The sequence below is a fragment of the Myxozyma melibiosi genome (assembly GCF_037950935.1).
Source record: "Myxozyma melibiosi strain Phaff 52-87 chromosome Unknown BZA70scaffold_5, whole genome shotgun sequence".
Taxonomy (NCBI): domain Eukaryota; kingdom Fungi; phylum Ascomycota; class Lipomycetes; order Lipomycetales; family Lipomycetaceae; genus Myxozyma; species Myxozyma melibiosi.
In genome coordinates, this window is record NW_027042919.1 from 721,177 (window position 1) to 744,984 (window position 23,808).

The following is a 23,808-nucleotide window of genomic DNA, read 5'->3' on the forward strand; positions in this document are numbered from 1 at the left end:
TTTGTGTTATTTGTTGCTCCTGTAGCTATCTCTGTATGATAAGGGTCGTAGTTTTTTTTTTTTTGCGGCTACTACTTTGGTTATAATTTATATCATAATTGCTTATTCCATCATCCGTATAATTAATTGATCTACTCGAATTTGTCGACCTGGTCGGGCAGCTAAAGTAGGAGCGTGCGGCTTAAACTTGCAACGCGTAGAAGCGCGTCACGCTAAGAAAGCAATAATACTGTAGATCCACGAAACTACTGAGAAGCAGCAGAACGTCAATTGTCGACCGCTGAGCTGATCAATACCGAATCGCAGCGAATAACGATACGAGCTACAGGTACGCAAGATGGCACCCCCGCCTGCGTCGGTACCTCGGACACAGCAGACTATCAGCAGCTTCTTCAAACGCCCCAGTGCCTCTCAGCCAGCACAGAAGCCCACCGCGTCGAGCACACGTCCGCAAGCTGAACAACAGACAAACTCGCGCTCGAGCACTGCACCCTCGCGGGAGCTGCTGTCTGTCAAGCATGCGGGATTGAAGCGGTTTGCGAACGGGAGCGTGGCTGGGAAGGAAGACGGCGGGAGTGACGATAGAGATCGGAAAGCTGCTGAGGTCATGGCCGAAAAGAGGCAGAGAATTGCGGGCGAGAGTGTGGCTAGTCGGCGGAAGATTGCGAGTCTTGAGTTAGCTGCTAGGAATGAAGACGAGGACCTAGCAGATGAAGACGGGGAACATGATCCTGAAGACGACGAGACCGAGAGCGTGCCGTTGAAAAAGTCAGGTCGCGGGCAAGCTGGCAGCGCGAGCAAAGCTCCAAAGCTCACACCTCTCACTCAGCAATATATTGATATCAAGCGGAATCACAGAGATACTATACTGGCGGTTGAAGTTGGCTACAAGTATCACTTTTATGGCGAGGATTCAGCTATTGTCTCGAAAGAATTGAATATATTTCGAGTTCCGGGGTGGAATTCGATTGAAGAGGGTATGCTGCGTTGCCCTGGTTTGGACTTGTGGTTACTCGGCATTATACTGATGAGTTGCTTATAGCTCTGAATCCATCGACCAGTTCCCGATACCGGAAATTTGCCTCTTCGAGCGTACCGGATCACCGCATCTACATCCACCTAGAAAGGTCTGCTCTGTGTATAGTTGGACAGAAGATCATATGAAATTCTAACAACCTCTTTTCTAGGCTGATTGAGAAAGGCTATAAAGTAGGACTAGTCCAACAGACAGAGACCGCAGCGCTCAAATCAGCAGGAACTAACAAAAGCGGTCCGTTCGAGCGTAAACTGACGCGGGTCTATACGAAGGCAACGTACGTCGATCGACCGATCGATGCCGAAGGCATGTCAAGCTCGAATGCGTCGTCAGGCTATATATTCTGCATTGCCGAGAACGAACTTCCGCACCAGAGAGTGTCGATCGGGATGCTCGCCATATCGGCTGCTACAGGGAGACTTGTCTACGAAGAGTTTGAGGACGGGTTTATGAGGGCGGAGTTGGAGACTCGTTTGCTTCATATTCATCCCAGTGAGATTGTTGTGACGGGCCAGATCAGCAAAGAGTCTGAAAAGCTGTTTTCGCATATATCCAAGAAGGTCGCTACTGGGTCGCTTGACTCGGGATCGATACGGATAGAGCATGTTGATCGGCCATCTCTTGACGACGCGGTAAATCATTTGACGACATTTTTTGGAACAAAGCTGCAGGACTCTCAGTCTTCCGGCTCATCTAACTGTAAGTTCCCGTCTTCTTTTCCATCATATGTCCTATGAAGCGCGAGAGCTAACTCGGTGAACAGCGAGCTTTGATGGTATATTATCACTTCCCAACACGGTCAAGATCTGTGTCTCCGTAGCAATCGACTACATGAAGCAATACGGCCTGGACTCAATCTTTGACCTCACAATGAAAATCGACAATTTCCAAAACAAGACATCGATGCTTCTCAACGGCGACACTCTCAACAGTCTAGAAATCTTCCGCAACCAGTCAGATTTAACCTACAAAGGCAGTCTCTTCTGGATCATGGACCGGACTCGGACCCGGTTCGGGCAGCGGCTACTTCAGAGCTGGATCGGTCATCCTCTTATTGACCGCGAAAAACTCGAGCTGAGAACGGCGGCGGTGGAAGAGCTGAAACAGGGGAATAACCCACGAATCGAGAAATTGAGCAGGATCCTGGCTCAGCTTCCCGATTTGGAAACAGGGTTGATGAAAATCCACTACGGAAGATGCAGGCCATCCGAGCTAGGCTCGCTCTTGCACGCGTTTAATAAAGCGTGCAACTCATTCTCCAACTCGGACGGCGGCAGGTTCGTGTCGGATGACTTGAACGAATACTTTGATACCCTGCCAAGCATGGCATTTGAGATTTCGGAGTTTTTGGAAGCGGTTGATGGTGATGGCGCGGTGAAGAACGATAAAGAGCGGTTTTTCAGAAACGAGGAGGAGTATCCTGATATTATCGATAACAGACGGGTAATGATCGTGATGGTGGCTTCAGGGAGGTGCTGGATTGCTAAAGATTCTTGTTATAGGGCCTTGCGGAAACAGAAAAGCTGCTAGATGAGTTTTTGGTGACTGCTCGAAAGGATGTGAACAAGTCATATCTACAGTACTCAACAGTGGCACAGATCGAGGTATGGTTTAATCTTATCCGTATTTTTGTTGCTAACGAATATGGGCTAACCGAGCTGTTGCAGTACCTGATCGAAATCCGTAACAACGAACTACGGAACGTGCCGAAAAACTGGAAGAAGATTAGCGGGTAAGTAGTCTCTTATCCACGACTTAGTTTCACTGATACTAATGCTGCACACAGGACCAAGACAGTATCCCGCTTCCACCCTCCCGAGGTTCAGGAGCTACTCCGCAAACGAGAGCAGTACCGCGAGCTCCTCAAGCTCTCGTGCCAGGCGGCGTACGATACCTTCATGAAGGAGATTGCAAAGTACTACGAGCAGCTGCGAAGTATTGTCCAGGCGCTCGCGCATCTGGATTGTCTACTGGCGTTAGCAGCTGTCTCAGACCTCCCGGGCTACGTCAAGCCGACGTACGTGGACGAGCCTTGCGTGCTTGTTGAGGAGGGACGGCATCCGATGGTCGAGCAGCTGTTGCTAGACTCGTTTGTTCCGAACGATATCACGCTTTCGGCCAGCGGTATTCACGCGATGATTATAACCGGTCCTAATATGGGAGGCAAGAGCTCGTATGTGAGACAGACGGCCTTGATTGCGATCATGGGCCAGATAGGAAGTTACGTGCCGGCCAAGTCAGCGACGCTTGGAATGCTCGATGCAGTTTATACTCGGTAGGTCGTGCTCTATAGTTATTTACTGCTTTGCATTGGCTAACATTGGATACAAAGAATGGGCGCGTACGACAACATGATGAACGGCGAATCAACATTCATGGTCGAACTCCTCGAATGCGCCGACATCATGAAATCCGCAACCTCCCGCTCGCTCGTCCTGCTCGATGAGATCGGCCGCGGTACGGGACCCGTTGACGGCGTCGCGATCGCGCAGTCGGTGCTCGCGTACTTTATCTCGGATATTAAAGCGCTGACGCTGTTCATTACGCATTATCCGCAGCTGTGCTCGTTCTCGGAGGTTTATCCCCGCGAGGTGGCTTGTTATTATATGGAGTATATCGAGCAGGAGAACCCGGAGACGAAGGAGACGGATATTGCTTTTCTCTATAAGGCCGCTCCGGGAATAGCACATCGGTCATATGGGTATGTTCCTCTTACTTTTCTAAACCACCCTCTCTCTCTATATATATATACTGACTCGAAAATCAACCACAGACTGAACGTCGCGCAACTGGCAGGAATACCGCGATCGATAATCACAGTCGCGGGCGAGAAATCCCGGCAGCTGGAGCAGAGGCTGCGCTCGATGGAGTCGTTGCAGTGGGCGACCAAGGTTCGCGAGGTGGTCACGAACGTGCTCGGAAAGCCAGAAGAGAGCGTTGATGTCGAGGAGTTATTAGTCTTGGCGCACGCGGCTTCTTCAAAGTGAGCACGTCTGTGGCTTGTTGGAAAAATAAAAGGTCTATTGCGGGATGAGGCATATTCTAAAACATAAGATTGATTCATAACCATAACGAATGCATATAGTACAAAGTCTAAACGACCAAGAGTATTTACAAAAATAAAAGCTACCAAAATAAACAGAACCAGTATCGCAGGACTCTCTCTCTAAACCAAACTCTTTGCGTAGCGCATAAACTCCAGCTCGCTCACCGTATCCGGAACATCGACGTCCCCCGAGCTAAAACTGATCGGCGTCGCCTCCCACCCGATCTTGCGAAGCACGCACTCTTTGTCGTCCGTGAGCAGCGCGGTCGTGCTGTGCTGCAGGATCGCGAGGATGATTGCGATCAGCAGGTTTTCAAAGGATGACATTTCCGGGGTGGCGGTGGAGCCGCTGCCGGAGCTGCCGGAAGAGGTTCGTCTCATAGGGAGGGATTTGGGGGAGTCTAGCATCATTTCGAGGAATAGAGTATCCCAGAGACGAGGCACAAAGTCTAGAGGTAGATGCAGAGTGAACAAAGGACGAATGAAAGCAGGGACGTATGACGGCGCCTTGAGGTCGAGCGAGGAATTGAAATGATGGTGCAACGACGGAAGGTTAATCGCAAACGCGCGGTCAAAAGCGATGTAGAATCTGGAAAGACGGCTGTCGTCATCGGGTCTGTAGAATAGCTCGAGCGGTTGATAGGCTACCACATTTGCCAGAGCGACGAACGACACCTTTGTCGGCAGGTTGAGGAGTAATCCTGCGGCAACGGTGTGCATCCCAGTCGTGTATGAGATCTTGTCGTTGTTCTTGCAGCTTGCGGACAGAATATCAACCAGAGCTTCGCGAAGAGGGCCAGAGCTTTGGAATAGCTTGGTTTCCGGGTACGTCTCAGCCACATCGTCCAAGATCAACTTGAGCTCAGCAGCAGCAGCCTCGTCTTCCTCCTTCTTCTGTGCTGCATCGTGAATTTCTTTCAAAAGATCGTCGTACCGCGTCGGAGATATACCAAGCTGGTTCCCAATCATAAGGCTCCAGATCCGTTCTCTGTATTTCAGAGGGATACCTGACCGCCAGATCATAGTGCGCGTGCGGGCGTCTGAGATTTTCATCTGTGGATTGGTCATGATGGTGCTGTCCCAGTATGCGACGTCTTCGGCCAACTGCTTTTGGTACTCTGCAAACTCGCTCAACTTTTTCTCCTTCTTTTTCTTCTCTGTTATCGTATTCTCAGTTAGTCATTGCATCGTATATGAACAGAAAAATCAACGCACCTTGTTTCTGAGACTTCAACATCATCTTCTGATACTCCCTCAAATGCTTCTCCTCCTCGGTCTTCGACTTGCGCGGCAGATGCGACGGCCGCGTGACAGAAGTCGACGCAAGATCCTCAAGACTAAGCGCTCTCGTCTCCTTCTCCGACTTGTGCTTCAACTCCGCCGGCGACGGCCGCGCGGCGGGAACCGGCAAGCCCTTTTGCAGATTGATCTTCTCCATCATCTGCTGTCTTGTGCTCTTCTTCAGCTCGTCGCGGTAGTCCTCCAGCGCGACCGTCAGATCTTTCGCTTCGTCAGACAGATGATCCATCGCATCGGACCAGCTATCATGCTGGCGCAACCGGCTCGGCGTCGAATCGGGACCGAGCCCAAGCCGCGTCGGCGACGCGCGCGAGCTCTTGCGGTCGGGAGAGGGTATGCTTCCTGGCGTGGGCGTTCTCGACACGGCGGGTTGGGCCGCGGCCTTGACTTCGGGCGTGAGCGGGACGTTCCAGAAGATGACGTCGTCGGGGACCACGATGTCGTCGCCCGAGCGGTCGGAGTCGTCGTCGCGCGGGATGTCGGTGCTGCTGGCGGAAGGGGATTTCAGCGATGTGCGCGAGAGGTGGCGGGAGTCTTGGGGTCGGCGTAGGGGAAGTGCGAGGCCGTCGTCTGCCGAGGCGCGGCGGCTGCTGCTGTGTTCGCCAGGTAGGGCGAGCGAAGGAGACGAGAGGTGCGCGGCAGAGTATAAGCCCCCGGGTCTATTATACGACATGCTCGTCGAGCGCACGTTGAGTCCACCGGCAGAGGAGGACGTACGAGTAGGAGGTCTAGGCGAGGCAGCCAGATTCGACATTGACGATTTGCGAAGATTAGCCACGGGCGTCGACACCGCCGGCAACGAAGGCGACGGGGGCGCATGCAGATTCGTCAGGCTGCCGTTGGGCGAGACTTGTCCGTAGACCGAGTACCTGCCGACGTTTGCGAACGACGCCGAGCGAGGCGTGGGTGGGAGCGATTTCCGCGGCGAGAACTCGGACGACGGCAGGTTTGGCGAGACGGCGGTGGGGCTCGCGGCCGCGGCGAGAAGATTTCGTCCTTCGGACGCGGCAGCGGGGGGCTTGGCGCCGCGGACAAACGGACTGCTGGGGTTCAATGGAGAGACAGGGTAGACAGAGCGCGAGGGCGAGGGCGAGGGCGTGGTCGCGGCCTGCTGGTGGGCATTGGATCCGGATGACAGCTTACGGGTCTGCGGCGACTGGCTGACGGCAAGCTTATTGTCGTCGAGCGAGATGCTCTCAAAGTCACCATCTGTTTCAGGACGCTGGGTCCTAGCAGAGCCGGAAGCCGAGGGCGAGAGATGTGGTTGGTGAGCGGCCATCGGGAAATCAAGAAAGCAGGGAAAAGACGTAAACTAGAGCCAAACGCGTCGCGTCTAGACAGCGTGCATCGGCTGCTACAGACAAGCAATCGCTACCCACTCTGCGCGGAAAATGATAAACCAGCAAACTGACCAAATATCCAGCACGTCTGAGGCCACAAATGTCGAATTGACGCGTGAGGAAGGTGGTTTGGAGGCGGTGAAGGGGGCGAATACGGCGAGTACGTCCGTTCTCGGGCCAAGATCTGTGTCTGAGCAGGCCAGCGGCTGGGTGAGCCGTGCGGAGGTAATATATGACTAAGAGTAAACACGTGACAGACACGCCAGAATAAGGTTTCAAGGCTTTGATCCTAACCCACAACGCGACTGTGGATGTCATTAGGATAACAATAGAACCTCAGCCTTGCACGGGTCCAAGCGATATAGCTAGAGTGATTTCTTATACTTGTGGATGGTTTGTTGAGGAATTAGAGTGCTGAAGATATAACACTGCGCAATCATGGAGGAGATCCTCGCCCGAGTAAGTCGCGTAGCGGACGGCGGCGACCCCACCTGGTTTCTCGATCAGAAGACGATGACGATATGCTAACTACTATTTTCGTTGTACATAGGCCGGCAGCCAGGCGATGTCTTTGGCGATCCGGTCCGGGATTACTCTGGTTTCCGGATACGCGATCAAAGGAGTTTCGAAGTTTCTAGAGGTATGCGTGATGCAGAGACGTGGATTATGGAGACGTGGATCATGGCAGAGATGGCTGACGATGATTTGGAACGCAGAAACTTCCAGAGGAGGAGAAGACGACGCTGGAGAAGATAAGGAAGAAGTTGAAGACGAGGATTAATATAATTACTCCTTCTATTGATCTCATACAGCTTTTGTGAGTGGGTCTCTGTCTTATTCTATAGTCGAGTGAGTGCTAACCAACTTTCAGGAACGCGCGTGGATACACCCTCTTACAAAGCACAGTCTCACTCACGCGCGAGCTGCGCGATGAAATTAACGAGTTTGACGAAAAAATGGAGCACGCGAACCAGCGCATGGCGCTCGCCAAATCCGCGGCCGAAAAACAAAAGACGTACAAAGAAGTCGAGCAGTACATGCTCAACCTGCTGCAGCGCATCGACGAGTCCGTGCAGCTCCTGCAGCTCGCTATCACGACGTCCGGCGCGAACGTGACGGCGACGCTGCCGGATATGGTGTCGCCCGCGCGACTGCTGCAGGCGGCGATGTTTTTGCTCGTGGCGGATTCGGCGTACACGCGGGCGCCGACGCAGAGGCATCAGGTCGGGCCGACGTTTTCGTTGAAGCTGTATACGATCTTTTACGGCACGGCGCGGAATCCGCATACGACGACGAACGGGGATATTACGTGGAAAGAGGAGCACGCAAAGTGCTTTGTGGAGATTTTCAGAGTGCCGATTGCGCGGGGTGGTACGCCAGGGAAACATGGGACGCGCGCGGAGAATAGGAATCAGTACATGGCGGATAATCTAAAGTACAGATACGAGCTTGTGATTACAGAGAATCTGGACGATGGTCGGTACCACGAAGAGCTGGAGAACCCGGGAGCAGGGTCGCCGGTGCCGGAGAAGGATTCGCAGGGAGGAGGGATTAGAGGCAAGAGCCGGACTATCCCGCTTTCGATTGTGACGCGGTTGTTTTTCAGTGCGTCGGGAAGACTGCTTGATATTGAAGAGGCGGTGTCGCCGGTGCTGGTTGTGAAGCTGAACAAGGCGTTTTTGCACCGGTCGCCGTATTACATGTTTGAGGGGGAGGAAGAGAGTGAGAGTGAGGGAGAGATGAGTGAGGGGGATGGTGAGGGTGGGGATGAGGATATGGATGCGAGGAGGGTTGATTTGCCGTCAAATACAGAGTGGCTGGCGTTTGAGCTTTACACAGAAGAGGATGAAGAGGAGGAGGAGGAGGAAGTGGAGGGCGATGAGTGGGAGGATGAGGATGAGGTGGAAGAAGGAGGAATATCTGGAGGGAAAAGCCGCGAAGGAAAGAGAACGAGTTTGCTGGGGGATAATAGTCTTGCTGCGGCATTTTCGCGATTGTCTCTGAGCAGTTCCGACATTGAGTCTATGATGTCGCGAAAGCTGAAACAACAACAGCAGCAGCAGCAGCAGAAGCGGGATATAGGGGTGTCAAAGGAGCAAGAAGAGGAAGGTATGGGTACGACGGGGGCGCCGTTTGAAGCATCAGCCAACTCGCTGTCGTTGCTGGAGTACATTATTCGGCTAGCCGCGCTGCAGACAAACGACCAGAGTTCAGTGTTTTCGATTTCAGACGAGCGGATATCGCTGTACTTGCGGGACGACAATCGGAGCGCGTCGACGGCAAGTGCCGGGGCGCGGGACGGCGGCGGCGGGATCATGCGCGACATGACGGATCCTATAGGACCGGGCGGGTCGCCGTCGCTTTCGGCGACGCGGTTCTCGGACACGACGAGGATGTCGGGGGGGACGAGTGCGAGCGGGCGGTCGCGACGGAGCCGGAGCTCGACGCCGGTTTCAGCAGCGGCGATAAAGCTTGCCAGTGGGAGGGGAAGCAGCAGTGGCGGACAACAACAACAGAGACGGCGCAGCAGTCGATTGAGTTCGCCATTGGCGGCGTCGAACCCTACGGCTACGGCAGAAAGGGCATCGCGAGGGAATGCGGCAGTTTACAGGGTCCGAGGCGAGGGAGGGAGCAGTCATGCGACGTCATTGCCGGGGACGGCGACGCGGATGGGGATGCATTCGCGGGTAGTGGGCGGGATGACGCCGAGTACGCCTACGGCGAGCACGCGGCTGCGAAATCAGCAGTATGGGACGACGGCGACGCCGGGGGGAGGAGGGGGGGTGGATGGGTCGGCTGCGCAGTTGACGCCGTGGGAGCTGGATAGGTTGAAAGGGATGGAGGGGAGGGGGGTGAGAGATAGTCCGTTGAATGGGAAGACGGTACGGGCGAAGCGGAAGAGTCCGAGGAGAGATAGTAGTAGGTAATATTATGGTTGATAGAGATCAGATTTATTTGCTCAATGACTAAAAATAGGATGGGTGGGGCGGAGGAGCGATGTGATTGGAGGCAGTAGCAGAGAGGTAGTAGCAGAGAGACAGCAGATAGTTGACACAACACAGACGCAGACACAGACAACTGATAGTAAACAGACAGCAGAGATACAGAAGAAGATAAAGAAGAACAGAAGAACAGAATAAGAAGAAGAGAAGAAGAGAATTAAAGAACCAAACAAGCTATGCCAAGCTTTCAGGCGAATGCATGCCAAGCTTTTTTGGCGTGTGAAAAGTTGGCAGCCACCAGGCACCGGCGACCATCGGCGGCGATGCTTTGTGTCGGGCAGGACCAAACGCACAGTAAACGCGGAGGAAAAGCCACAGCAGCGGCGGAATAAGGTATCGGCCGGGACCGAGGCGGCCTTTTTGGATTAAAGAAGGCAGAGGATTAGATTAAAGAGGCAAAAGTATAGAAAAGTATGAGATAGCCGGGCCCCTGGGTGTGCGCCGGTGCCGCAGCAGAGGGTAGAGCGAGGTGGGCCCAACAGACCGTTGATCAGTGGCGGATTGAGATGCTCAATACAATAGAGAGAGAGATGTATGAATACTGTAGCAACAGCACTAGAACTATCAACTATTACAGAACACAACAGACTTTGAATAATTTAACAGCAATATCACAACCAACATATTAGCAATAACATCGGTGCGGCGACGGGAACGTAGGCTCCGCCGGCGATCTTCAGATGGTTCTTACTTGGCAAAGCCCGTGCACTTCCTGCTGTGTCCACGAGTGCGTTATTACTACGAATAGAGAAGTAGTGTAGACCACATTGATCATATCTGGTACGTGACTGTTTCATGATCTTGATATCAGGTCAGCGAGCAGCAGCAGCATCAGCAGAGCAGCGGAAGCAGCAGAAAACCTTTCAGGCCTCGAACCGCTGTGACCTGCACCGCCACACTGAGCTTGCGTAATACGACTGCTCCTCCCCGCCGCGATTTGTGCGGCTTTTGGTGTCGGCGGAAGTGTTTACAGCCAAACAGCGAACAACTGAGAGTGGACTGAGAATGAACTGAATGTAAGTGAACCCACTCAAAACATACTCAGAACTCGCTCAGAAGAGCAGATACGCACACTGCACAGAGTTCCTGCTTTCAGGCTTTGTCTCGGGCTGTCTCGAGCTCTGTTCCCTCCTTTCTCTCCTCGCTCGCCTCTAAGCCTGCTTCTATTATTAGACCCTCCTCTACTCTCTTGTCCTGCTCGCGATGACTGCTGTAGTCTCTGCGTACGCACAAGCTGTAGATCTCGCCCCGAGCGTAGTCAAGAACCGTAGAACAGCCCAAGAACAGCAGCGTCGCATAAGCATTGTGCTTATACTACTACTACAACTTCTTAATACTTCTTGCTACCTCTACTACTACTACTACTACTACTACTACTACTACTACTACTACTACTACTACTACTACTACTACTTCCACATCTACTCTAACAGACACAACAGATGAAACAAACTTCTCTGGTGTCAACTGCAACGCAACTGCTGCCCACCTCTGACGATCAGCCCTCGACTCCGTGGTGATGTCACCCTCCTGTGGCGCAGCTGTGATCCACTTTGTGACTCAGTCTTCCGCCTCCGACTGGGGATTCCGCATATAAGCCTCTGCACCTTCGTCTCTCCTCTCCTCCTCCTCCTCCGCCTCCTTCTCTGCCTCCTCCTCCTCCACGCCGCCTTCTCTCCGCTGCTCTCCCTCTTAAATGCTTCACTCGCCCGCGCCGTAACTCGCTGTACTGCATATCCAGCGCCAAGCGAGTGCTCTCCTTTCTCTGCTCCGTGCCGCTCCGACAAATCAAATCCTGCGCCCTCCCTCTGCCGGCCATCCCGCGCTCTCTTCCTCTCTTCCTCTCTTCCCCCCTCTTCCTATCCTTCTCTCCTCTTCATCCTACCTCCGCCGCAATGGTCTACATCGACGGCGTCAAATACGCCTGCGAAGTAAGTCCTTCCTCTCCATCCTCGCCGCTGCCGTCCGTCCCGCGGCGCATGCTACGCGCTCTCTCTCTTCCATACTAACTCTCCTCCAGACCTGCATCCGCGGCCACCGCGTGACCACCTGCGCCCACAAAGACCGCCCGCTCACGATGATCAAGCCCAAAGGCCGCCCGGTCTCGCAGTGCCCGCACTGCCGCGAAGCCCGCCGCAACCACGCCCTGCACACAAAGTGCGACTGTCCCGGCGACAAGCTCTCCGCCGCAAAAGTCAGCAAGCTCGCGGGCTGCCAGTGTCCGCACGGCGGCAAGTGCGACTGCTCGAAGCTCAAGAACTCCGGACGCGCTGCTGCTTCCGCGGCGGCGGCTGCCGTCTCCGGCGGCGCGCGGAGAAACTCGCGAAACAAGACCGCGAGCGTGAGTCCGTCGCCGGACCCGCCGTCGCTCATCTTGCCCGCGCAGTACGGCGCCATGAGCTCGCTCGGCACGCACTCGGTTCTCTCGACTCAGGCGCTGGCCGCCGCTGACAGTCGGTACTACCAGTCTGCCTCTGTCGACTCGCCGTTCTCCAACGCCGCGACCTCGCCCGCGACCGCCTCGGGCTCGCCGACAATCTCGCTGGCGTACACCACCGCCGGCGCCACCACCGCCGACATGCGGCACTCGCAACTGATGCCGGAGATGTCGGCCATGTTTGACGACGTCTCGGGCTCGCCTTACGCGCGCGAGTTCTACAACGCTGCCTCGTCCTCGTCCTCGTCCTCGTCCTACCCGCCGACCACCGCGCAGCAGCGGTCCGGCTCGTCTTCCGTCGCTGCCGTGTCCGAGCACTCTGCCAGCCGCCCTTCCTCCGCGAGCTCCTCGACCACCAGCATCGGCTACTACGCCGACTCTGCCGCCTCTGCCCCTTACGTCAACTTCAATCCCCTTCTGAAGCACGAGGTTCCTTTTAATCAGGACCAGCCCCAGCAGCAGCACGCTCACGCGCACCACCACACCTCGCAACAGCAACCGGAAGGCTACTCTTCCGAGTACAACAACCTCGCCGACCTCTTCTCCTTCTCCTCCGCAGGCTCGACCACCTCCGTCTTCAGCGTCGCCGCCTCGCTCCCGACAAACACCGACTTTTACTCCGCAGACAACTACCCCGCCGCGCCGTCGTCGCTGCCGCAGCAGTACTCGGCCATGTACGCGACCTCCTCGGCCGCGCAGAGCATTCCTTCCGCCTCCACCATGCCCCTATAGACCTTTCCTCTTCTTTCTTTTTTGTTCTTTATTTTTTTATTTTTTGATATAGAAAAGTATATTTTCCTCTTTTCTGTTTTTGTGTGTGTGTGTGTGTGTGTTTTTGGAGTTCCACGGCGCACTTCTGTGTTTTGTTTTGTTCTGTTTTACCTCTCTCCCTCTCCCTCCCTCCTATCATCTCTTCCTTTTTTGGCTATTTCTTCGTCTTGGTTATAAACGTCAAAAATATCTATCGAATATGAGCTCACAGTCATGATCACGTTATGTTTTCTTTTCTCCTTCAATTTGTATATCTTTCCTCTCTCTCTCTCTCTTTTTTTTTTACTGTGTTTATAGCTAGCTAGGTATGTTTTTGAGTTTTTTTACGAGTTCATAGCTGTTTCGATAAAAGGAATAAAAAATTATTGTAAAATGATGAAGTGTATTTCTGAAGTAGTAGCAGGGTGGAGATGGTGAAGGGGGAGTGTGAGTGTGTGGAAAGGAAGGAGGCTGAGTTTTTCGGCGTGTAGAGTTAGAGATGATGATTCGCAATACTCCAGCAAGGTACCTACCTACCTTCCTGGCTCACGACCGGAATAGAAACAGCGGAAAGACGTGTTCTATTCTCGTCTTTTACTTTACTTCAGTCTGAAATAAAATAGGGAAATATATACATTGCTGGTTAAAGCCACAATCAGAGAGGTGGGTTGTTCTTACGGAGTTTAGTTTATCCATTTCAGGAAATCGGCACCATACTCCATCATCCACGCCGCCTTCCCTGAAATACTAATTACACAGAAAAAGACTGCAAGTCTACGGCGGCAGTAATCCCAATCTCTAAAAATCTACAAAGACTTTTGAGAAGAAGAGAAGGGGGAGTTGAAAAGTAGAGGAATATTGATAATTCTGATAATTATACATCTCGCGAGAAAGCGAGGACCGCGACACACGACACGCCACGACACGAGCTTGAAGCAGAAAAAAAAAAAAGGAAAGAAAAGAAAAGACCAAATAATAGAGAGAAAACACGGAAGGTGAGGTGGAGTATTCAGACAAAAGAAGAAAGCAGAAAAAGAGGAGCGTAGAGGGTCTAGAGAACAGAACCTAAAACAAGATACAAAGAGGAGGAGAAAAGAGGAATCTAATACAAGGAAAATGAACCCGAAAGAATACACAAAAATATAAAGAGAAGAGTTGATATACCGAGAGACACACAAGAGAAAGAGAGAGAAGAGTACAGGATCGCGGAAAAGGAAAAAGAGAATATTCAAAATAGAAATACGCGCAAAGAGACAGGGAAACGCGCACACTGACGAGGTTGGAAAAACAAGCAAATGCTATAGTGTAACAACAATAGAAGTCAAGACGCGCACGCAGAGAAAGACTCTGTTCGCGTCAAACTAGCAACGTAGGAAAAAGCTCGACACTTTGCGTCGGTCGCAGAGATCGACCTGACTCGAAATTCAAGTCATCATGGTGAGGATGATCTTGGATTGATAGACGGTCATCCTATTCACACACGCCACGACGCAGATCTCAATACACACGCACACGCACACGCACACACAAACAAAGGAGAAAAAAGAATAAAACACCCGCCCAAGTAATGCAAAAGTAAATCCTAATTTTTGAAATAATTTTGAGGAGAAAAAAACAACCTGCGCACAAGAGCCGTAGATTGTTATCACGGCCCATGGCCCGCAGCAGCAGCAGCAGCAGCCTCCTTATTCTGCGCCGGCACCTCGCGCTCCCAGAACTGTAGCAGCAGATCTCCGTAGCGCTGAAGCTCTTCGAGCGGGATCGCGAGTCTGAAATCACACAGGATAAGGAATTGGAGTTCGAGATGGTTTAGTTCTTCGAGCGGGAGACCGCCGACCTGGAAAAGATGATGTTAGAGATGACTTTCACATGCTAGGATAGTGCAGAACATACCTTTGCGTATCTGGAGTTTTTGTAAAACACGTCCGAGAAGAATTTACTAGCGACCGTGACGCCCGAAATGACGAGCCGATGGATATTATAGCTATCCATCACAAAGATATCGCTAGGCGGAGTCGGCAGCGACGGCGGCGGCGGCGGCGGCGGCGAAGGCGACGCAAAGACGGCGGGCGGGTGCGCGACCGGCGACTGCGGTTGGCTTATTTGGCTGCCGAACGAGCCCGGCTCGACGACGGCGTGCTGCGGGTAGGAGGACGAGAATGAGGACGGCGTGGCGGGGATTGAGGACGAGACCGAGCTTGCGGCAGCGGCGGCGGCGGCCGCGGAGGCGGCGGTGGTGGTGTGGTGGGAGGATGCGACGGCGCCGCGGATGGCGACGGGCATGACGGAGGAGGACGATGACGCGGATGAGGAGGAGGAGGAGGAGGATGGGGGTGGAGCGGCTGCGGGCGCGAGGGATTGTAGAGGTCTGTAGGCGTCTGGAGACTGAAGATCAGACGAGAGCGCAGCAAAGTCGGGCGCGTTTGCACGCTTTGATATGCGGTCAAAGTAGACGAGCAGGGAGAGGAAGACCTCGTTTGTAGCCGGGCAGTACTTGAGGATACGCATGAGATATGCCTGGAGCGAGATAGCGGGCACGTTGCGGCCATGAAAAGCGAGCACGGCCGACGCGAGACTGGAGCGGGCGCGCGTGCGCGAGTCAGGGTGCGGGTGGTGATGGGAGTGGTGGGAAAGGTAGAGGGCGTCGTTGGCCTCGATTATGCGCTGCAGGAGGGCGGAGATCATGGTGAGCACGTCGGTGACGGGGTGGTTGAGGATGTCGATGTGGGGCGGGTCGGACGCGGGCGAAGTGAGCGACGACGGGAGCGAGACCGAGGTCGCGGGCGAGACGACGGATGAGGATGGGTTGACGACGGCGTGGGCGTAGGCGGCGGCCGGGGGCGGGTGCTGGTGGACAAAGAGCTGCTGCTCGAGCGAGGCCGCGTGCTCGGTCGCGGGCGGTGCCGGCGCCCCGGGGAGGTCTGCCATGGGGAGGAGGGGGGCTGCAGCCGGCTTCTAGCAGAGACCGGGGCGAGGGGACATGGATTGGGAGGAAGGCAGCGCGAGGGAGGGAAGCGAGGGAGGAAGATGGGAGGAGCGAAGGCGAGGCAGCCAATTACGGGTATTAGCGGGCCGGAGGAGACAGTAAACGACGGCGAAGAAGGCAGAGCACAGGAAGAAGGCCGAGAAGCAGACCGCGAACGAGGAAGAGGACGGCGTCGGAGTAGAGAAGAAAGCAAAAGCCGGGGCCGACGACGAAACGGAAGCGTAAAGCGTAAACCAATTTGGGAGGCCCGTGATTTGCAGCGCCCACTGAGCGCAGGCGTGGCAGGGTGGTTGGCTGCCAGCTTGTTTTTGATCAAGTCCACGAGAATTATTGTTTTTGTTATTATATTCTACTTATTCTACGTTTCTTGATCTTTCGCAGTATCCTTGTTGTCTGGGTCTACGTTAAATGTGCTGTGCTTTGTTTATTTCTCCTATCAACTCCCAAGTCCTCCCTCCTCTAGCTCAAAAACACCGCCAGCAGCACCACAATCAAAATCACAACCAGCACAAGCAGCAGACAGCACGACTTATTGCGCGAGCTCTTCTGGTGCCGCGACGCCTTCGTCAGCTCCGCGCTCGCGTTCTGCGTATGGTCCGCCACGCTCGTGATATTCGACTCGATATTGTCAATCATCACGCCCTGCTCGGTAACCATCGTGCCCAGGTCCCTGAATATCTCGTTCAGCTCCGAGATTCCCTGCTCGATGCCCTGAATCTCGATCTCGCGCTCGGCAATCAGCGAGTTCTGAAAGTCGATTTCTTCCTGCGAAATCACATCCATCGTCTGCTGCTCCTGCATCCGCTGCTGCTGTCTCTGCACCGCCGGCGCCGACCGGCCCGGAAGCTGCTCCTGCATCTGCATCTGCATCTGCTGGTACTCGTACTCCGGTCCTTCCGCGCCCGGGTCCAGAAGCTGCGAGGCCCCCGGCTGGTGTGTCTTGGCCGCAACCACATACTGTCTCTGTTTCTCTGCCGACAGGCGCTGCACGGACTGAAAGTCCGCCAGAAGCGATGTAAATTCCCGCGACAGCTTCTGCTGTGTAAACCGTTGAGAGGGCTACATATGACATTCTCCTTGTTAGCCTGACTCGACACAAACACCAACACAAACAAAGGCAACATACAGTAACATCAGTCCAACCCTGCAGCTCTTTAACCTCATCCCCAATCGTCTTACACAGCTCCCTCGTATCGTCCGACAGCGACGACACCCGCTCGCGGATCTGATGCGAGTCCTTCTTCGTGCCAAACATCCCCAGCTGCCGGTTCAGCGTCGAGATGTTGGTCGTGAGCGTAAACAGCTGGTTCGACAGCCGATTTGCGAGCGTATCGAATTCGGGCGAGTCCGAGAACCCGCCACTGCCGCTGCCCATCACACCCTGTGGTCGCGACGAGAGGAAGGACATTGTCTGTGTTGTTGTTTACCGTGTGAGCTTGGTTTGGTTGTCTTTTGACTTCTTCCTGTGCGTGTGCGAAATGCAGTCCGTCGCCGTGTTTGGAGATAATCGCCGGAGGCTGGGACGAGATGACGAATCGATGCCCGCGAAGATAAACACTTACCCGGCCGTCAAGCCACACTTTGCTGCCCCAGCCTCACCGGGCCCTGCACCGCCACCTCGCCTGGTGAACACCGTCGGTCTGCGTTCTATCAGCTGTGGGCCAGGAACAAGTGAAGAAGATAGAGAACTGTTCTGCTACCGACTTAAGACTACTGCGATGGTGTATTCATACAGCGTGTGCTCGTAGACTGTTCATTCGCCCGCGCTCGAGGCTGTCTGCGGCGGCGATTGAGTCAATCCGCAAACTCAATTCATTCATTATCGCCTCGATAACGCGGGCCCCAGACCACACCTCCTCCCCCTTCCCGCTCTTTCCTCTTCCCTCCCTCTCTGCACACGCACACACTCTCTAGAAACAGAAATGTCAGGAGTCGCAATCTACAAATCCACCACCGCGCACCCCGGCGACGTCTCCGGCTACAAGCAGCTCCCCGCGTCCTGCAAGCCCGAGGACCTCGTCGCCGTCATTGGCAAGACCGAGGGCAACGGCTGCGTCAACGATTTCACCCGCATGCTCTCCTCCACCGTCTGGGACCCTCTGCTCGAGTCCTCGCACGGCATCTCTGTCTTCTCCGGCGGCACCGAAGGCGTTCTCTCGCCGCACGTCTCCCTCGTCGTCAAGGAAGCCGACCACCTCAACCCGGACGGCTCAAAGAAGTACGACGAAGGCCTCGTCGCCAAAGTCGGCGGCACGCGCGACTTCGAGCCCTGGGAGATGGGCACGGACGTGCAGGCAAAGGTCACGGCCGAGACAGTCAAGAGCCTGATGGCCGAGCTCGAAGTCGGCCCGGACGACGTGCACATGGTCCTCGTCAAGTGCCCGCTGCTGACGACCGCCAAAGTCGTCGCGAGCGCAAAACCCTGCGTGACGGTCGACACCTACAAGTCGATGGGCTACTCTCGTCTCGCGACCGCGGTCGGCATCGCGCTCGCGCTCGGCGAGGTTGCCGAGGACGGCATCGCGACCGCGCTCGACTCGTACGGCGAGGTCGGCTGGTCCTCGCGCGCGTCGTGCTCGTCCGGCGCTGAGCTCGAGAACTGCCACGTCGTCGTGCTCGCGAGCTCAAAGAAAGCGAGCAATCCGTACCGCGCGCTGCACGGATACATGGCCGACGCAATCGATCTCAAAGTGCTTCTCGATCTCACGGGCAAGATCCCCGAGGGCGCCGAGCGCACGCAGATCTTTGTCAAGGCCGAGCCGTCGACGGATGGCGTCGTTCGCGGGAAGAGACATACGATGATGACGGATAGTGATATCCAGGGCACCAGACATGCGCGGGCGGCCGTCGGGGGCCTTGTCGCGGGTGTGTGGGGAGAGACTGATGTCTATGTCAGCGGCGGTGCTGAGGGACAGGGGCCAATGGGCGGCGGCAGTGTCTGTGTTGTGTATAAGGTCTAGTTGATCAGAATGTAATGAATCTATGACTGATGAGTTATGTAGAGGTTGTGATAGTAGTTGTAAGTGAAGGGAAGCAGATTTCCGTTTTGGGCGTATCCTCGCACAATACTCGATACCCACCACGCACCCACACCGCGTTCACAGCATCCATCACTCAAGATCAACCATGCAGGACCAGCAGCTGGATCCTATGCAGCTTGCAGTCGTGAGTGTTTTACGATCACTGTCAGATCTCATAGCTGCTAACACTCCCTTCTCTGATACAGGCCATAGCCTTTGTCAAGAGTAAACCAAAGTACACCTCAGTCCGGGGTGAGTACAAAGACAAGAGTATGCTGCAATACTTGGCTGAAACTTACAATCATGCTAGACTTCCGCTTGCAGATACTCTCGCGGATCCTGACCCCGGTGGACTACTGGCGAGCGCGATACGAGGATCTGCGAGAAGAACTGAGCGATGTGCGTAGTAGAGACAAAGAGCTGGATACCGCCGCTGGATCAAGAGATCATCCTATCGAGCTTGCGTCGGAGGCTGCGGAGAATGAGAAGGATCAGGGCGAGCTGAGAGATCGCGTGCTGGAGGTGTATAGCGCGCAGCTCACCAATGCCGACTACGGTAGTACATCTCCCTCTTCCATTATAGAGCCTGACTGAACAGTCATGATATAGGTTCAAATCCCAGCCTGAAATCAGCCTGCGTCGCTCTCTGCCGCATATCCACCATCTCTCCGGTAGAGTTCGACAACCACCTCTCCACCGTCGCGAGTCACCTCAGCAATCCACCGCTGCCTCCAAACTCTGCCGACCAGTTCATCTCCCACTCGCTCCCGATCCTGCTCAAGTGCTTCACGCTCTCGTTCGACAGAGGCGCAGAGACGGCGTGTGCTAGAGTGCTGGACGCGTTGCTGCGCGGGGTCCGCAAGGTTATGAGCCTCGGCCAACTCGCGTCTGGATCGCGGCAGCCGTCTGAAGCAGTGGGAAGTACTGACGTGCTCGCTCTGTGTGAAGAGACGCTTTGTGGATTTACAGAGTCGCGGGATTTGCGTCCTCGTAAGTACTGTAGCGGCTTTGCTAAGAGTCGTTGGGCAATAGCTTCAGAGGAAGAAATCTACGATTCCAACTAATACGACGCCATAGATCTACTAGCCAGCCTAGCCTGCTCCCTTGTGTTACTACTATGCGAACCAGACCCGCGGCCTTCGGCATCAGCCGACTATCTACACGACTTTGCGGCGATGCATGTAAGGCTGCTGAGCAGGATTGTCCGCGCCGACGATCGACGGGACAGTCAGGTGCTGATACACGAGCTGGAGCGCAGTCTGTTTTCGGAGGCGGCGATGCAGCGGTATGCCGCGGTGGTGGAGCTCTACTGCGAGATGTGCTAGCAATCAGCAATATCAGACTCTAATCAGATCTAAGCAATAAGATCAATAACTACGCTACAGTCAAGAGCCCAGGGTTCTAGGGCTAAACCCTACACTTGAAAAAGCAGTCACAGGGATCCCTAACCCATAATTGCACTCCCATCAACACACACGAGTCCCTCAACGCGATGTAAGCACACAGTGGGCAGGCGCTGGTACGCACCTTTGTCGGTCGTCACAGCGCCCTTCTCTTTCTTCTCCTCCAGACTTCCGTTTCAGCAACAACTTCTACCCGCATAGTCCCACTTTCAGCACTTGGGAAGTTACTCGAAATGTATGTTGCTCTTCTTCTGTTTAGTTGGACGTTTGTTTGATGCTACTCGGATGCCGGGGTGGGCTGCGTGGGTCGTGGACATGAAGGGCGAAAAGCACGAGTGTGAAAAAAGATGGAAGCACCGTCAGCGAGCAGTTTGCGCGCGGAATGCGCAGCTGCGATGTTTGCTGGAAAAAGAATGCAGACGAGAAAATGAATTTGCAGCTTGTTGGTCCAGCATGGCTTTTTTTCCGGGCGTGAATCGACAGGAAGGCGATCGGACGAGATGAGACTTTGCACCGTCGCATAGTCGTTCACGTCTGCTTCTCAAGCTCATCATACGAGTCCACAGCATTGTCATCGAGCGGGCTTGAAGAGTAGCATCTACATAGCCGCCAACGTTCTTGTCTGAAGAACCCCCTTACTGATCGTTTTCCAGGTCCAACCTTGTTTCACAGAAGCGCCTCGCCGCCAGCGTGCTCAACGTCGGCAAGAGAAAGATCTGGCTCGACCCCAGCGAGGCTACTGCCATCGCTGCCGCCAACAGCCGTATGTCTCTACTTTCCTTTCCGTCTATTGACTACCGATCAGAGTGCTGACATGTAAAACAGGTGAGGGAATCCGCAAGCTCGTCTCCGATGGTTTGATCATCAAGAAGCCTGTCACTATCCACTCGCGCTCGCGCACCCGCGCCCATCTCGAGGCCAAGCGTGCCGGTCGTCACACCGGTTTCGGTAAGAGAAAGGGTACCAAGGACGCCCGTATGCCCAGCCAAGTCGTGTGGATGCGCCGCCAGCGTGTCCTCCGTCGTCTGCTCGCCAAGTACCGTGCTGCTGGCAAGATCGACAAGCACCTCTACCACGAGCTCTACCAGCTCGCCAAGGGTAACACCTTCAAGCACAAGCGCCAGGTCATCGAGCACGTCATCAAGGCTAAGGCCGAGAAGGCTCGTGAGCGTGCTCTCAAGGACGAGGCCGAGGCCCGCCGTGTCCGGAACAGAGCCGCGAGAGAGAGACGGGCACAGCGCGTCAACGAGAAGCGGGAGGCGCTTCTCCGGGATGACGAGTAATTGTAGACGTCGTCGGTCGGTGTTTTTTAAAAAAAGAGTGATGCAGAGGGTCGGAGCGGAACCGAAGAAGAGGGAAGAGAGATGGAAGGGAAGGGCGATGTATATGAATGCAATCTTGCGCTGAGTAAGATTTTGTGCACATCTGTTCTTTTGCTTCTATTATTTTGTTTATTCATTTGCTTTCACCGTATTTGGTTCCGTTTTGATGTATGTAACATTTACACGAGCTTTATTGTTTCTAATATACATAGTCTATGAAGAAATATGATGACACGGTAGACAGCAGTAGAGAGGAGAGGGAAGGCTCAGGGCGGGCTTAGTTGACATAAGCGAACGAGCTCGCGAGACCTTCACCAGAGATAAACCCGATAAACTTGGCCCTGCGCACAGTCTACTTCCTTCCCAGAGCCATTCCGTTCTTGCCAGGATCCAGCATTGACAGAAGAGTGTTTGCTATCAGCACTCACGATATAACTCGAGATTCAAGTCAGGAACTAAGTCAAAAGACAAGACAAATTTTCACATGCCAGCGAAACGAGCTGCGGCGGCAGAGACGGTAGCGGTGGGTGCGCCGTCGACGAGGAGCGCGACGAAGAAGAAGAATGCTGCGAATGGACAGAGTGGGGGGAGTATAGTCAAGGTATGTTTGTTTCTGTGTCTGTCTTTTTTAGAATTGAGCTCTTTGTGAAGAATAAGAGGAAGAAGAAGAAGAAGAAGAAGAAGAAGAAGCAGGCTAACCTGTCATCATCAGACCACAGCCGACCCCCCCGCGCCGACGGAGCGCGAGAAAAAGATCCAGAACCTGATTGTGCGAACGATATGGAGTGTCGTGATGATCTTTGGTTTCTTCGCGCTGCTTGCCGCGGGCCACTTTTGGGTGATTGCGCTCGTGTTTGGGTTGCAGCTGCTGGCTTACAGCGAGGTGATTGCGCTGGCGGACGAGCCGATGAGGCAGCGCGCGCTGCCGTATGGGAAGACGCTCAATTGGTATTTTTTGGCGTCGACGGTGTATTATCTGTATGGCGAGACGGTGTTGTATTATTTCGAGGAGGTGCTGTTGGTTGATAAGGTGCTGTTTCCGTTTGCAATTCATCATCGGTTTATCTCGTACATGCTCTATATCATTGGTATGTCTTCCAGTTTGTTCCAGAGTCTGAGTAAACAGACATAAGCTAATTGCAATTACTCAGGATTCATGATGTTTGTCTCGACCCTCGAAAAAGGCCATTACCAGTACCAATTCATGCAATTCGCATTCACCCACGTCGCCCTCCTTCTCATCATCGTGCAGGCCCATTTCATCGTCAAAAACATCATGGCCGGCATGTTCTGGTTCTTCCTCCCGGCCTCGCTCGTCATCATCAACGATATCTTTGCATATCTCTGCGGCATCACTTTCGGACGCACGCCGCTCATCAAGATCTCGCCAAAGAAGACCGTTGAGGGGTTCGTTGGCGCGTGGATCTGGACGGTTGTTATCGGGCTCGCCCTTAGTTATTTCCTCGTACAGTGGCCTTATATGATCTGCCCTCCTGCCGTACGTCTCCACCTTTTTTCCTTCTAAGAATCTCTACTGACAAAACTCTAGGACTTCTCGCTCAGCGCATTCTCGGAATTCACATGCACGCCCAACCCCGTCTTCGTCAAACAAGTCTACGCGGTCCCCGCCTTCCTCCAACCCCTCCTGCACCGCCCCACGCTCATGATCGAGCCCATCCACTTCCACGTCGCGATCATGGCGACCTTCGCCTCGCTCTCGGCGCCCTACGGCGGGTTCTTTGCGTCGGGAATCAAGCGCGCGTTCGGGATCAAGGACTTTGGTGATACGATCCCGGGACATGGCGGGATCACGGATCGAATGGATTGTCAGTTTTTGATGGGGTTTTTCTCGTATATGTACTACTCCAGTTTTATTGCTGTACGTCCACTCTCCTCTTTTTCGTATTCTCTCTCTCTCTGCGCGAGCTAACAGATCTATAGACACACAAGCAGGCCGTCGACGTCGTGCTCGCGACTGCGATCTCAGGTCTGTCATCCCAGGAGCAGGTGCAGCTCGTGCACGCGCTGCAGCGATATCTGCACAACCAGGGCCATGTCGGCAAGGATCTACTGCAGTGCATCGCAAACTGACCGTCGTAGCTTACCGTTGCTGTTACCCGAGATGATGTACGATATAGGCAGACTCGTGCTATAGTGTGTTGTATAT

At 54.2% G+C, this 23,808-nt stretch overlaps 9 protein-coding genes across 9 annotated transcripts; 6 read left to right on the top strand and 3 right to left on the bottom strand.

The window, feature by feature from the left end:
• The first annotated feature begins 176 nt into the window (after positions 1 to 176).
• BZA70DRAFT_163785 (DNA mismatch repair protein Msh3) lies at positions 177 to 4,199 on the top strand. The gene is made up of 9 exons (XM_064909806.1): positions 177 to 977; positions 1,043 to 1,127; positions 1,188 to 1,735; positions 1,800 to 2,479; positions 2,539 to 2,640; positions 2,704 to 2,768; positions 2,823 to 3,311; positions 3,369 to 3,737; positions 3,810 to 4,199. Exons 1-9 carry the CDS (start codon positions 338 to 340, stop codon positions 4,021 to 4,023), a joined length of 3,192 nt encoding a protein of 1,063 aa, XP_064768604.1. The 5' UTR covers positions 177 to 337; the 3' UTR covers positions 4,024 to 4,199.
• BZA70DRAFT_163800 (rab-GTPase-TBC domain-containing protein) lies at positions 4,113 to 6,973 on the bottom strand. Its single transcript, XM_064909807.1, has 2 exons — positions 5,298 to 6,973; positions 4,113 to 5,239 (listed from the first exon to the last, which is right to left on the bottom strand). Exons 1-2 carry the CDS (start codon positions 6,658 to 6,660, stop codon positions 4,203 to 4,205), a joined length of 2,400 nt encoding a protein of 799 aa, XP_064768605.1. The 5' UTR covers positions 6,661 to 6,973; the 3' UTR covers positions 4,113 to 4,202.
• A 506-nt stretch (positions 6,974 to 7,479) lies between these two features.
• Positions 7,480 to 8,982, top strand: BZA70DRAFT_227885 (RanGTP-binding protein-domain-containing protein; the record flags this gene model as incomplete). Its single annotated transcript, XM_064910225.1, has 4 exons — positions 7,480 to 7,538; positions 7,593 to 8,073; positions 8,137 to 8,728; positions 8,825 to 8,982. Coding segments are annotated over 4 exons (1,290 nt in total), but the record flags the coding sequence as incomplete, so codon positions are not given.
• Positions 8,983 to 11,336: 2,354 nt separating this feature from the next.
• Positions 11,337 to 13,286, top strand: BZA70DRAFT_278464 (copper fist DNA binding domain-containing protein). Its single transcript, XM_064912598.1, has 2 exons — positions 11,337 to 11,654; positions 11,744 to 13,286. The coding sequence occupies exons 1-2, from the start codon at positions 11,619 to 11,621 to the stop codon at positions 12,890 to 12,892; spliced, it is 1,185 nt and encodes a 394-aa protein (XP_064768607.1). The 5' UTR covers positions 11,337 to 11,618; the 3' UTR covers positions 12,893 to 13,286.
• Positions 13,287 to 14,555: 1,269 nt separating this feature from the next.
• BZA70DRAFT_267405 (cyclin-domain-containing protein) lies at positions 14,556 to 15,838 on the bottom strand (the record flags this gene model as incomplete). The annotated part of the gene is made up of 2 exons (XM_064911103.1): positions 14,556 to 14,747; positions 14,804 to 15,838. The coding sequence occupies 2 exons, from the start codon at positions 15,836 to 15,838 to the stop codon at positions 14,556 to 14,558; spliced, it is 1,227 nt and encodes a 408-aa protein (XP_064768608.1).
• A 411-nt stretch (positions 15,839 to 16,249) lies between these two features.
• Positions 16,250 to 17,410, bottom strand: BZA70DRAFT_310733 (t-SNARE). The gene is made up of 2 exons (XM_064914929.1): positions 17,023 to 17,410; positions 16,250 to 16,955 (listed from the first exon to the last, which is right to left on the bottom strand). The coding sequence occupies exons 1-2, from the start codon at positions 17,302 to 17,304 to the stop codon at positions 16,356 to 16,358; spliced, it is 882 nt and encodes a 293-aa protein (XP_064768609.1). The 5' UTR covers positions 17,305 to 17,410; the 3' UTR covers positions 16,250 to 16,355.
• A 21-nt stretch (positions 17,411 to 17,431) lies between these two features.
• On the top strand, positions 17,432 to 19,348 carry BZA70DRAFT_163936 (cyanuric acid hydrolase). The gene is made up of 2 exons (XM_064909808.1): positions 17,432 to 19,168; positions 19,227 to 19,348. Exon 1 carries the CDS (start codon positions 17,819 to 17,821, stop codon positions 18,854 to 18,856), a length of 1,038 nt encoding a protein of 345 aa, XP_064768610.1. The 5' UTR covers positions 17,432 to 17,818; the 3' UTR covers positions 18,857 to 19,168; positions 19,227 to 19,348.
• Positions 19,349 to 20,437: 1,089 nt separating this feature from the next.
• On the top strand, positions 20,438 to 21,865 carry BZA70DRAFT_278476 (60S ribosomal protein L19). Its single transcript, XM_064912599.1, has 3 exons — positions 20,438 to 20,554; positions 20,973 to 21,082; positions 21,145 to 21,865. Coding segments are annotated over exons 1-3 (570 nt in total). The 5' UTR covers positions 20,438 to 20,552; the 3' UTR covers positions 21,603 to 21,865.
• BZA70DRAFT_278479 (phosphatidate cytidylyltransferase) lies at positions 21,826 to 23,805 on the top strand. The gene is made up of 5 exons (XM_064912600.1): positions 21,826 to 22,242; positions 22,354 to 22,729; positions 22,793 to 23,139; positions 23,191 to 23,520; positions 23,583 to 23,805. The coding sequence occupies exons 1-5, from the start codon at positions 22,126 to 22,128 to the stop codon at positions 23,730 to 23,732; spliced, it is 1,320 nt and encodes a 439-aa protein (XP_064768612.1). The 5' UTR covers positions 21,826 to 22,125; the 3' UTR covers positions 23,733 to 23,805.
• Positions 23,806 to 23,808: the final 3 nt, after the last annotated feature.

Bases quoted from the DNA above. Each gene is read 5' to 3' on its own strand.
- BZA70DRAFT_163785 (XM_064909806.1), top strand. From the start codon at position 338: ATGGCACCCCCGCCTGCGTCGGTACCTCGGACACAGCAGACTATCAGC. The intron at 2,641-2,703 runs GTATGGTTTAAT...GAGCTGTTGCAG, and splicing joins CAACAGTGGCACAGATCGAG to TACCTGATCGAAATCCGTAA. The intron at 3,312-3,368 runs GTAGGTCGTGCT...TTGGATACAAAG, and splicing joins CTCGATGCAGTTTATACTCG to AATGGGCGCGTACGACAACA.
- BZA70DRAFT_163800 (XM_064909807.1), bottom strand. From the start codon at position 6,660: ATGGCCGCTCACCAACCACATCTCTCGCCCTCGGCTTCCGGCTCTGCT. The intron at 5,240-5,297 runs GTGCGTTGATTT...ATACGATAACAG, and splicing joins GTTGAAGTCTCAGAAACAAG to AGAAGAAAAAGAAGGAGAAA.
- BZA70DRAFT_278464 (XM_064912598.1), top strand. From the start codon at position 11,619: ATGGTCTACATCGACGGCGTCAAATACGCCTGCGAA. The intron at 11,655-11,743 runs GTAAGTCCTTCC...ACTCTCCTCCAG, and splicing joins GCGTCAAATACGCCTGCGAA to ACCTGCATCCGCGGCCACCG.
- BZA70DRAFT_310733 (XM_064914929.1), bottom strand. From the start codon at position 17,304: ATGTCCTTCCTCTCGTCGCGACCACAGGGTGTGATGGGCAGCGGCAGT. The intron at 16,956-17,022 runs GTATGTTGCCTT...TGTCATATGTAG, and splicing joins AGGGTTGGACTGATGTTACT to CCCTCTCAACGGTTTACACA.
- BZA70DRAFT_163936 (XM_064909808.1), top strand. From the start codon at position 17,819: ATGTCAGGAGTCGCAATCTACAAATCCACCACCGCGCACCCCGGCGAC.
- BZA70DRAFT_278476 (XM_064912599.1), top strand. The intron at 21,083-21,144 runs GTATGTCTCTAC...CATGTAAAACAG, and splicing joins CATCGCTGCCGCCAACAGCC to GTGAGGGAATCCGCAAGCTC.
- BZA70DRAFT_278479 (XM_064912600.1), top strand. From the start codon at position 22,126: ATGCCAGCGAAACGAGCTGCGGCGGCAGAGACGGTAGCGGTGGGTGCG. The intron at 22,243-22,353 runs GTATGTTTGTTT...TGTCATCATCAG, and splicing joins GTGGGGGGAGTATAGTCAAG to ACCACAGCCGACCCCCCCGC. The intron at 22,730-22,792 runs GTATGTCTTCCA...GCAATTACTCAG, and splicing joins GTACATGCTCTATATCATTG to GATTCATGATGTTTGTCTCG.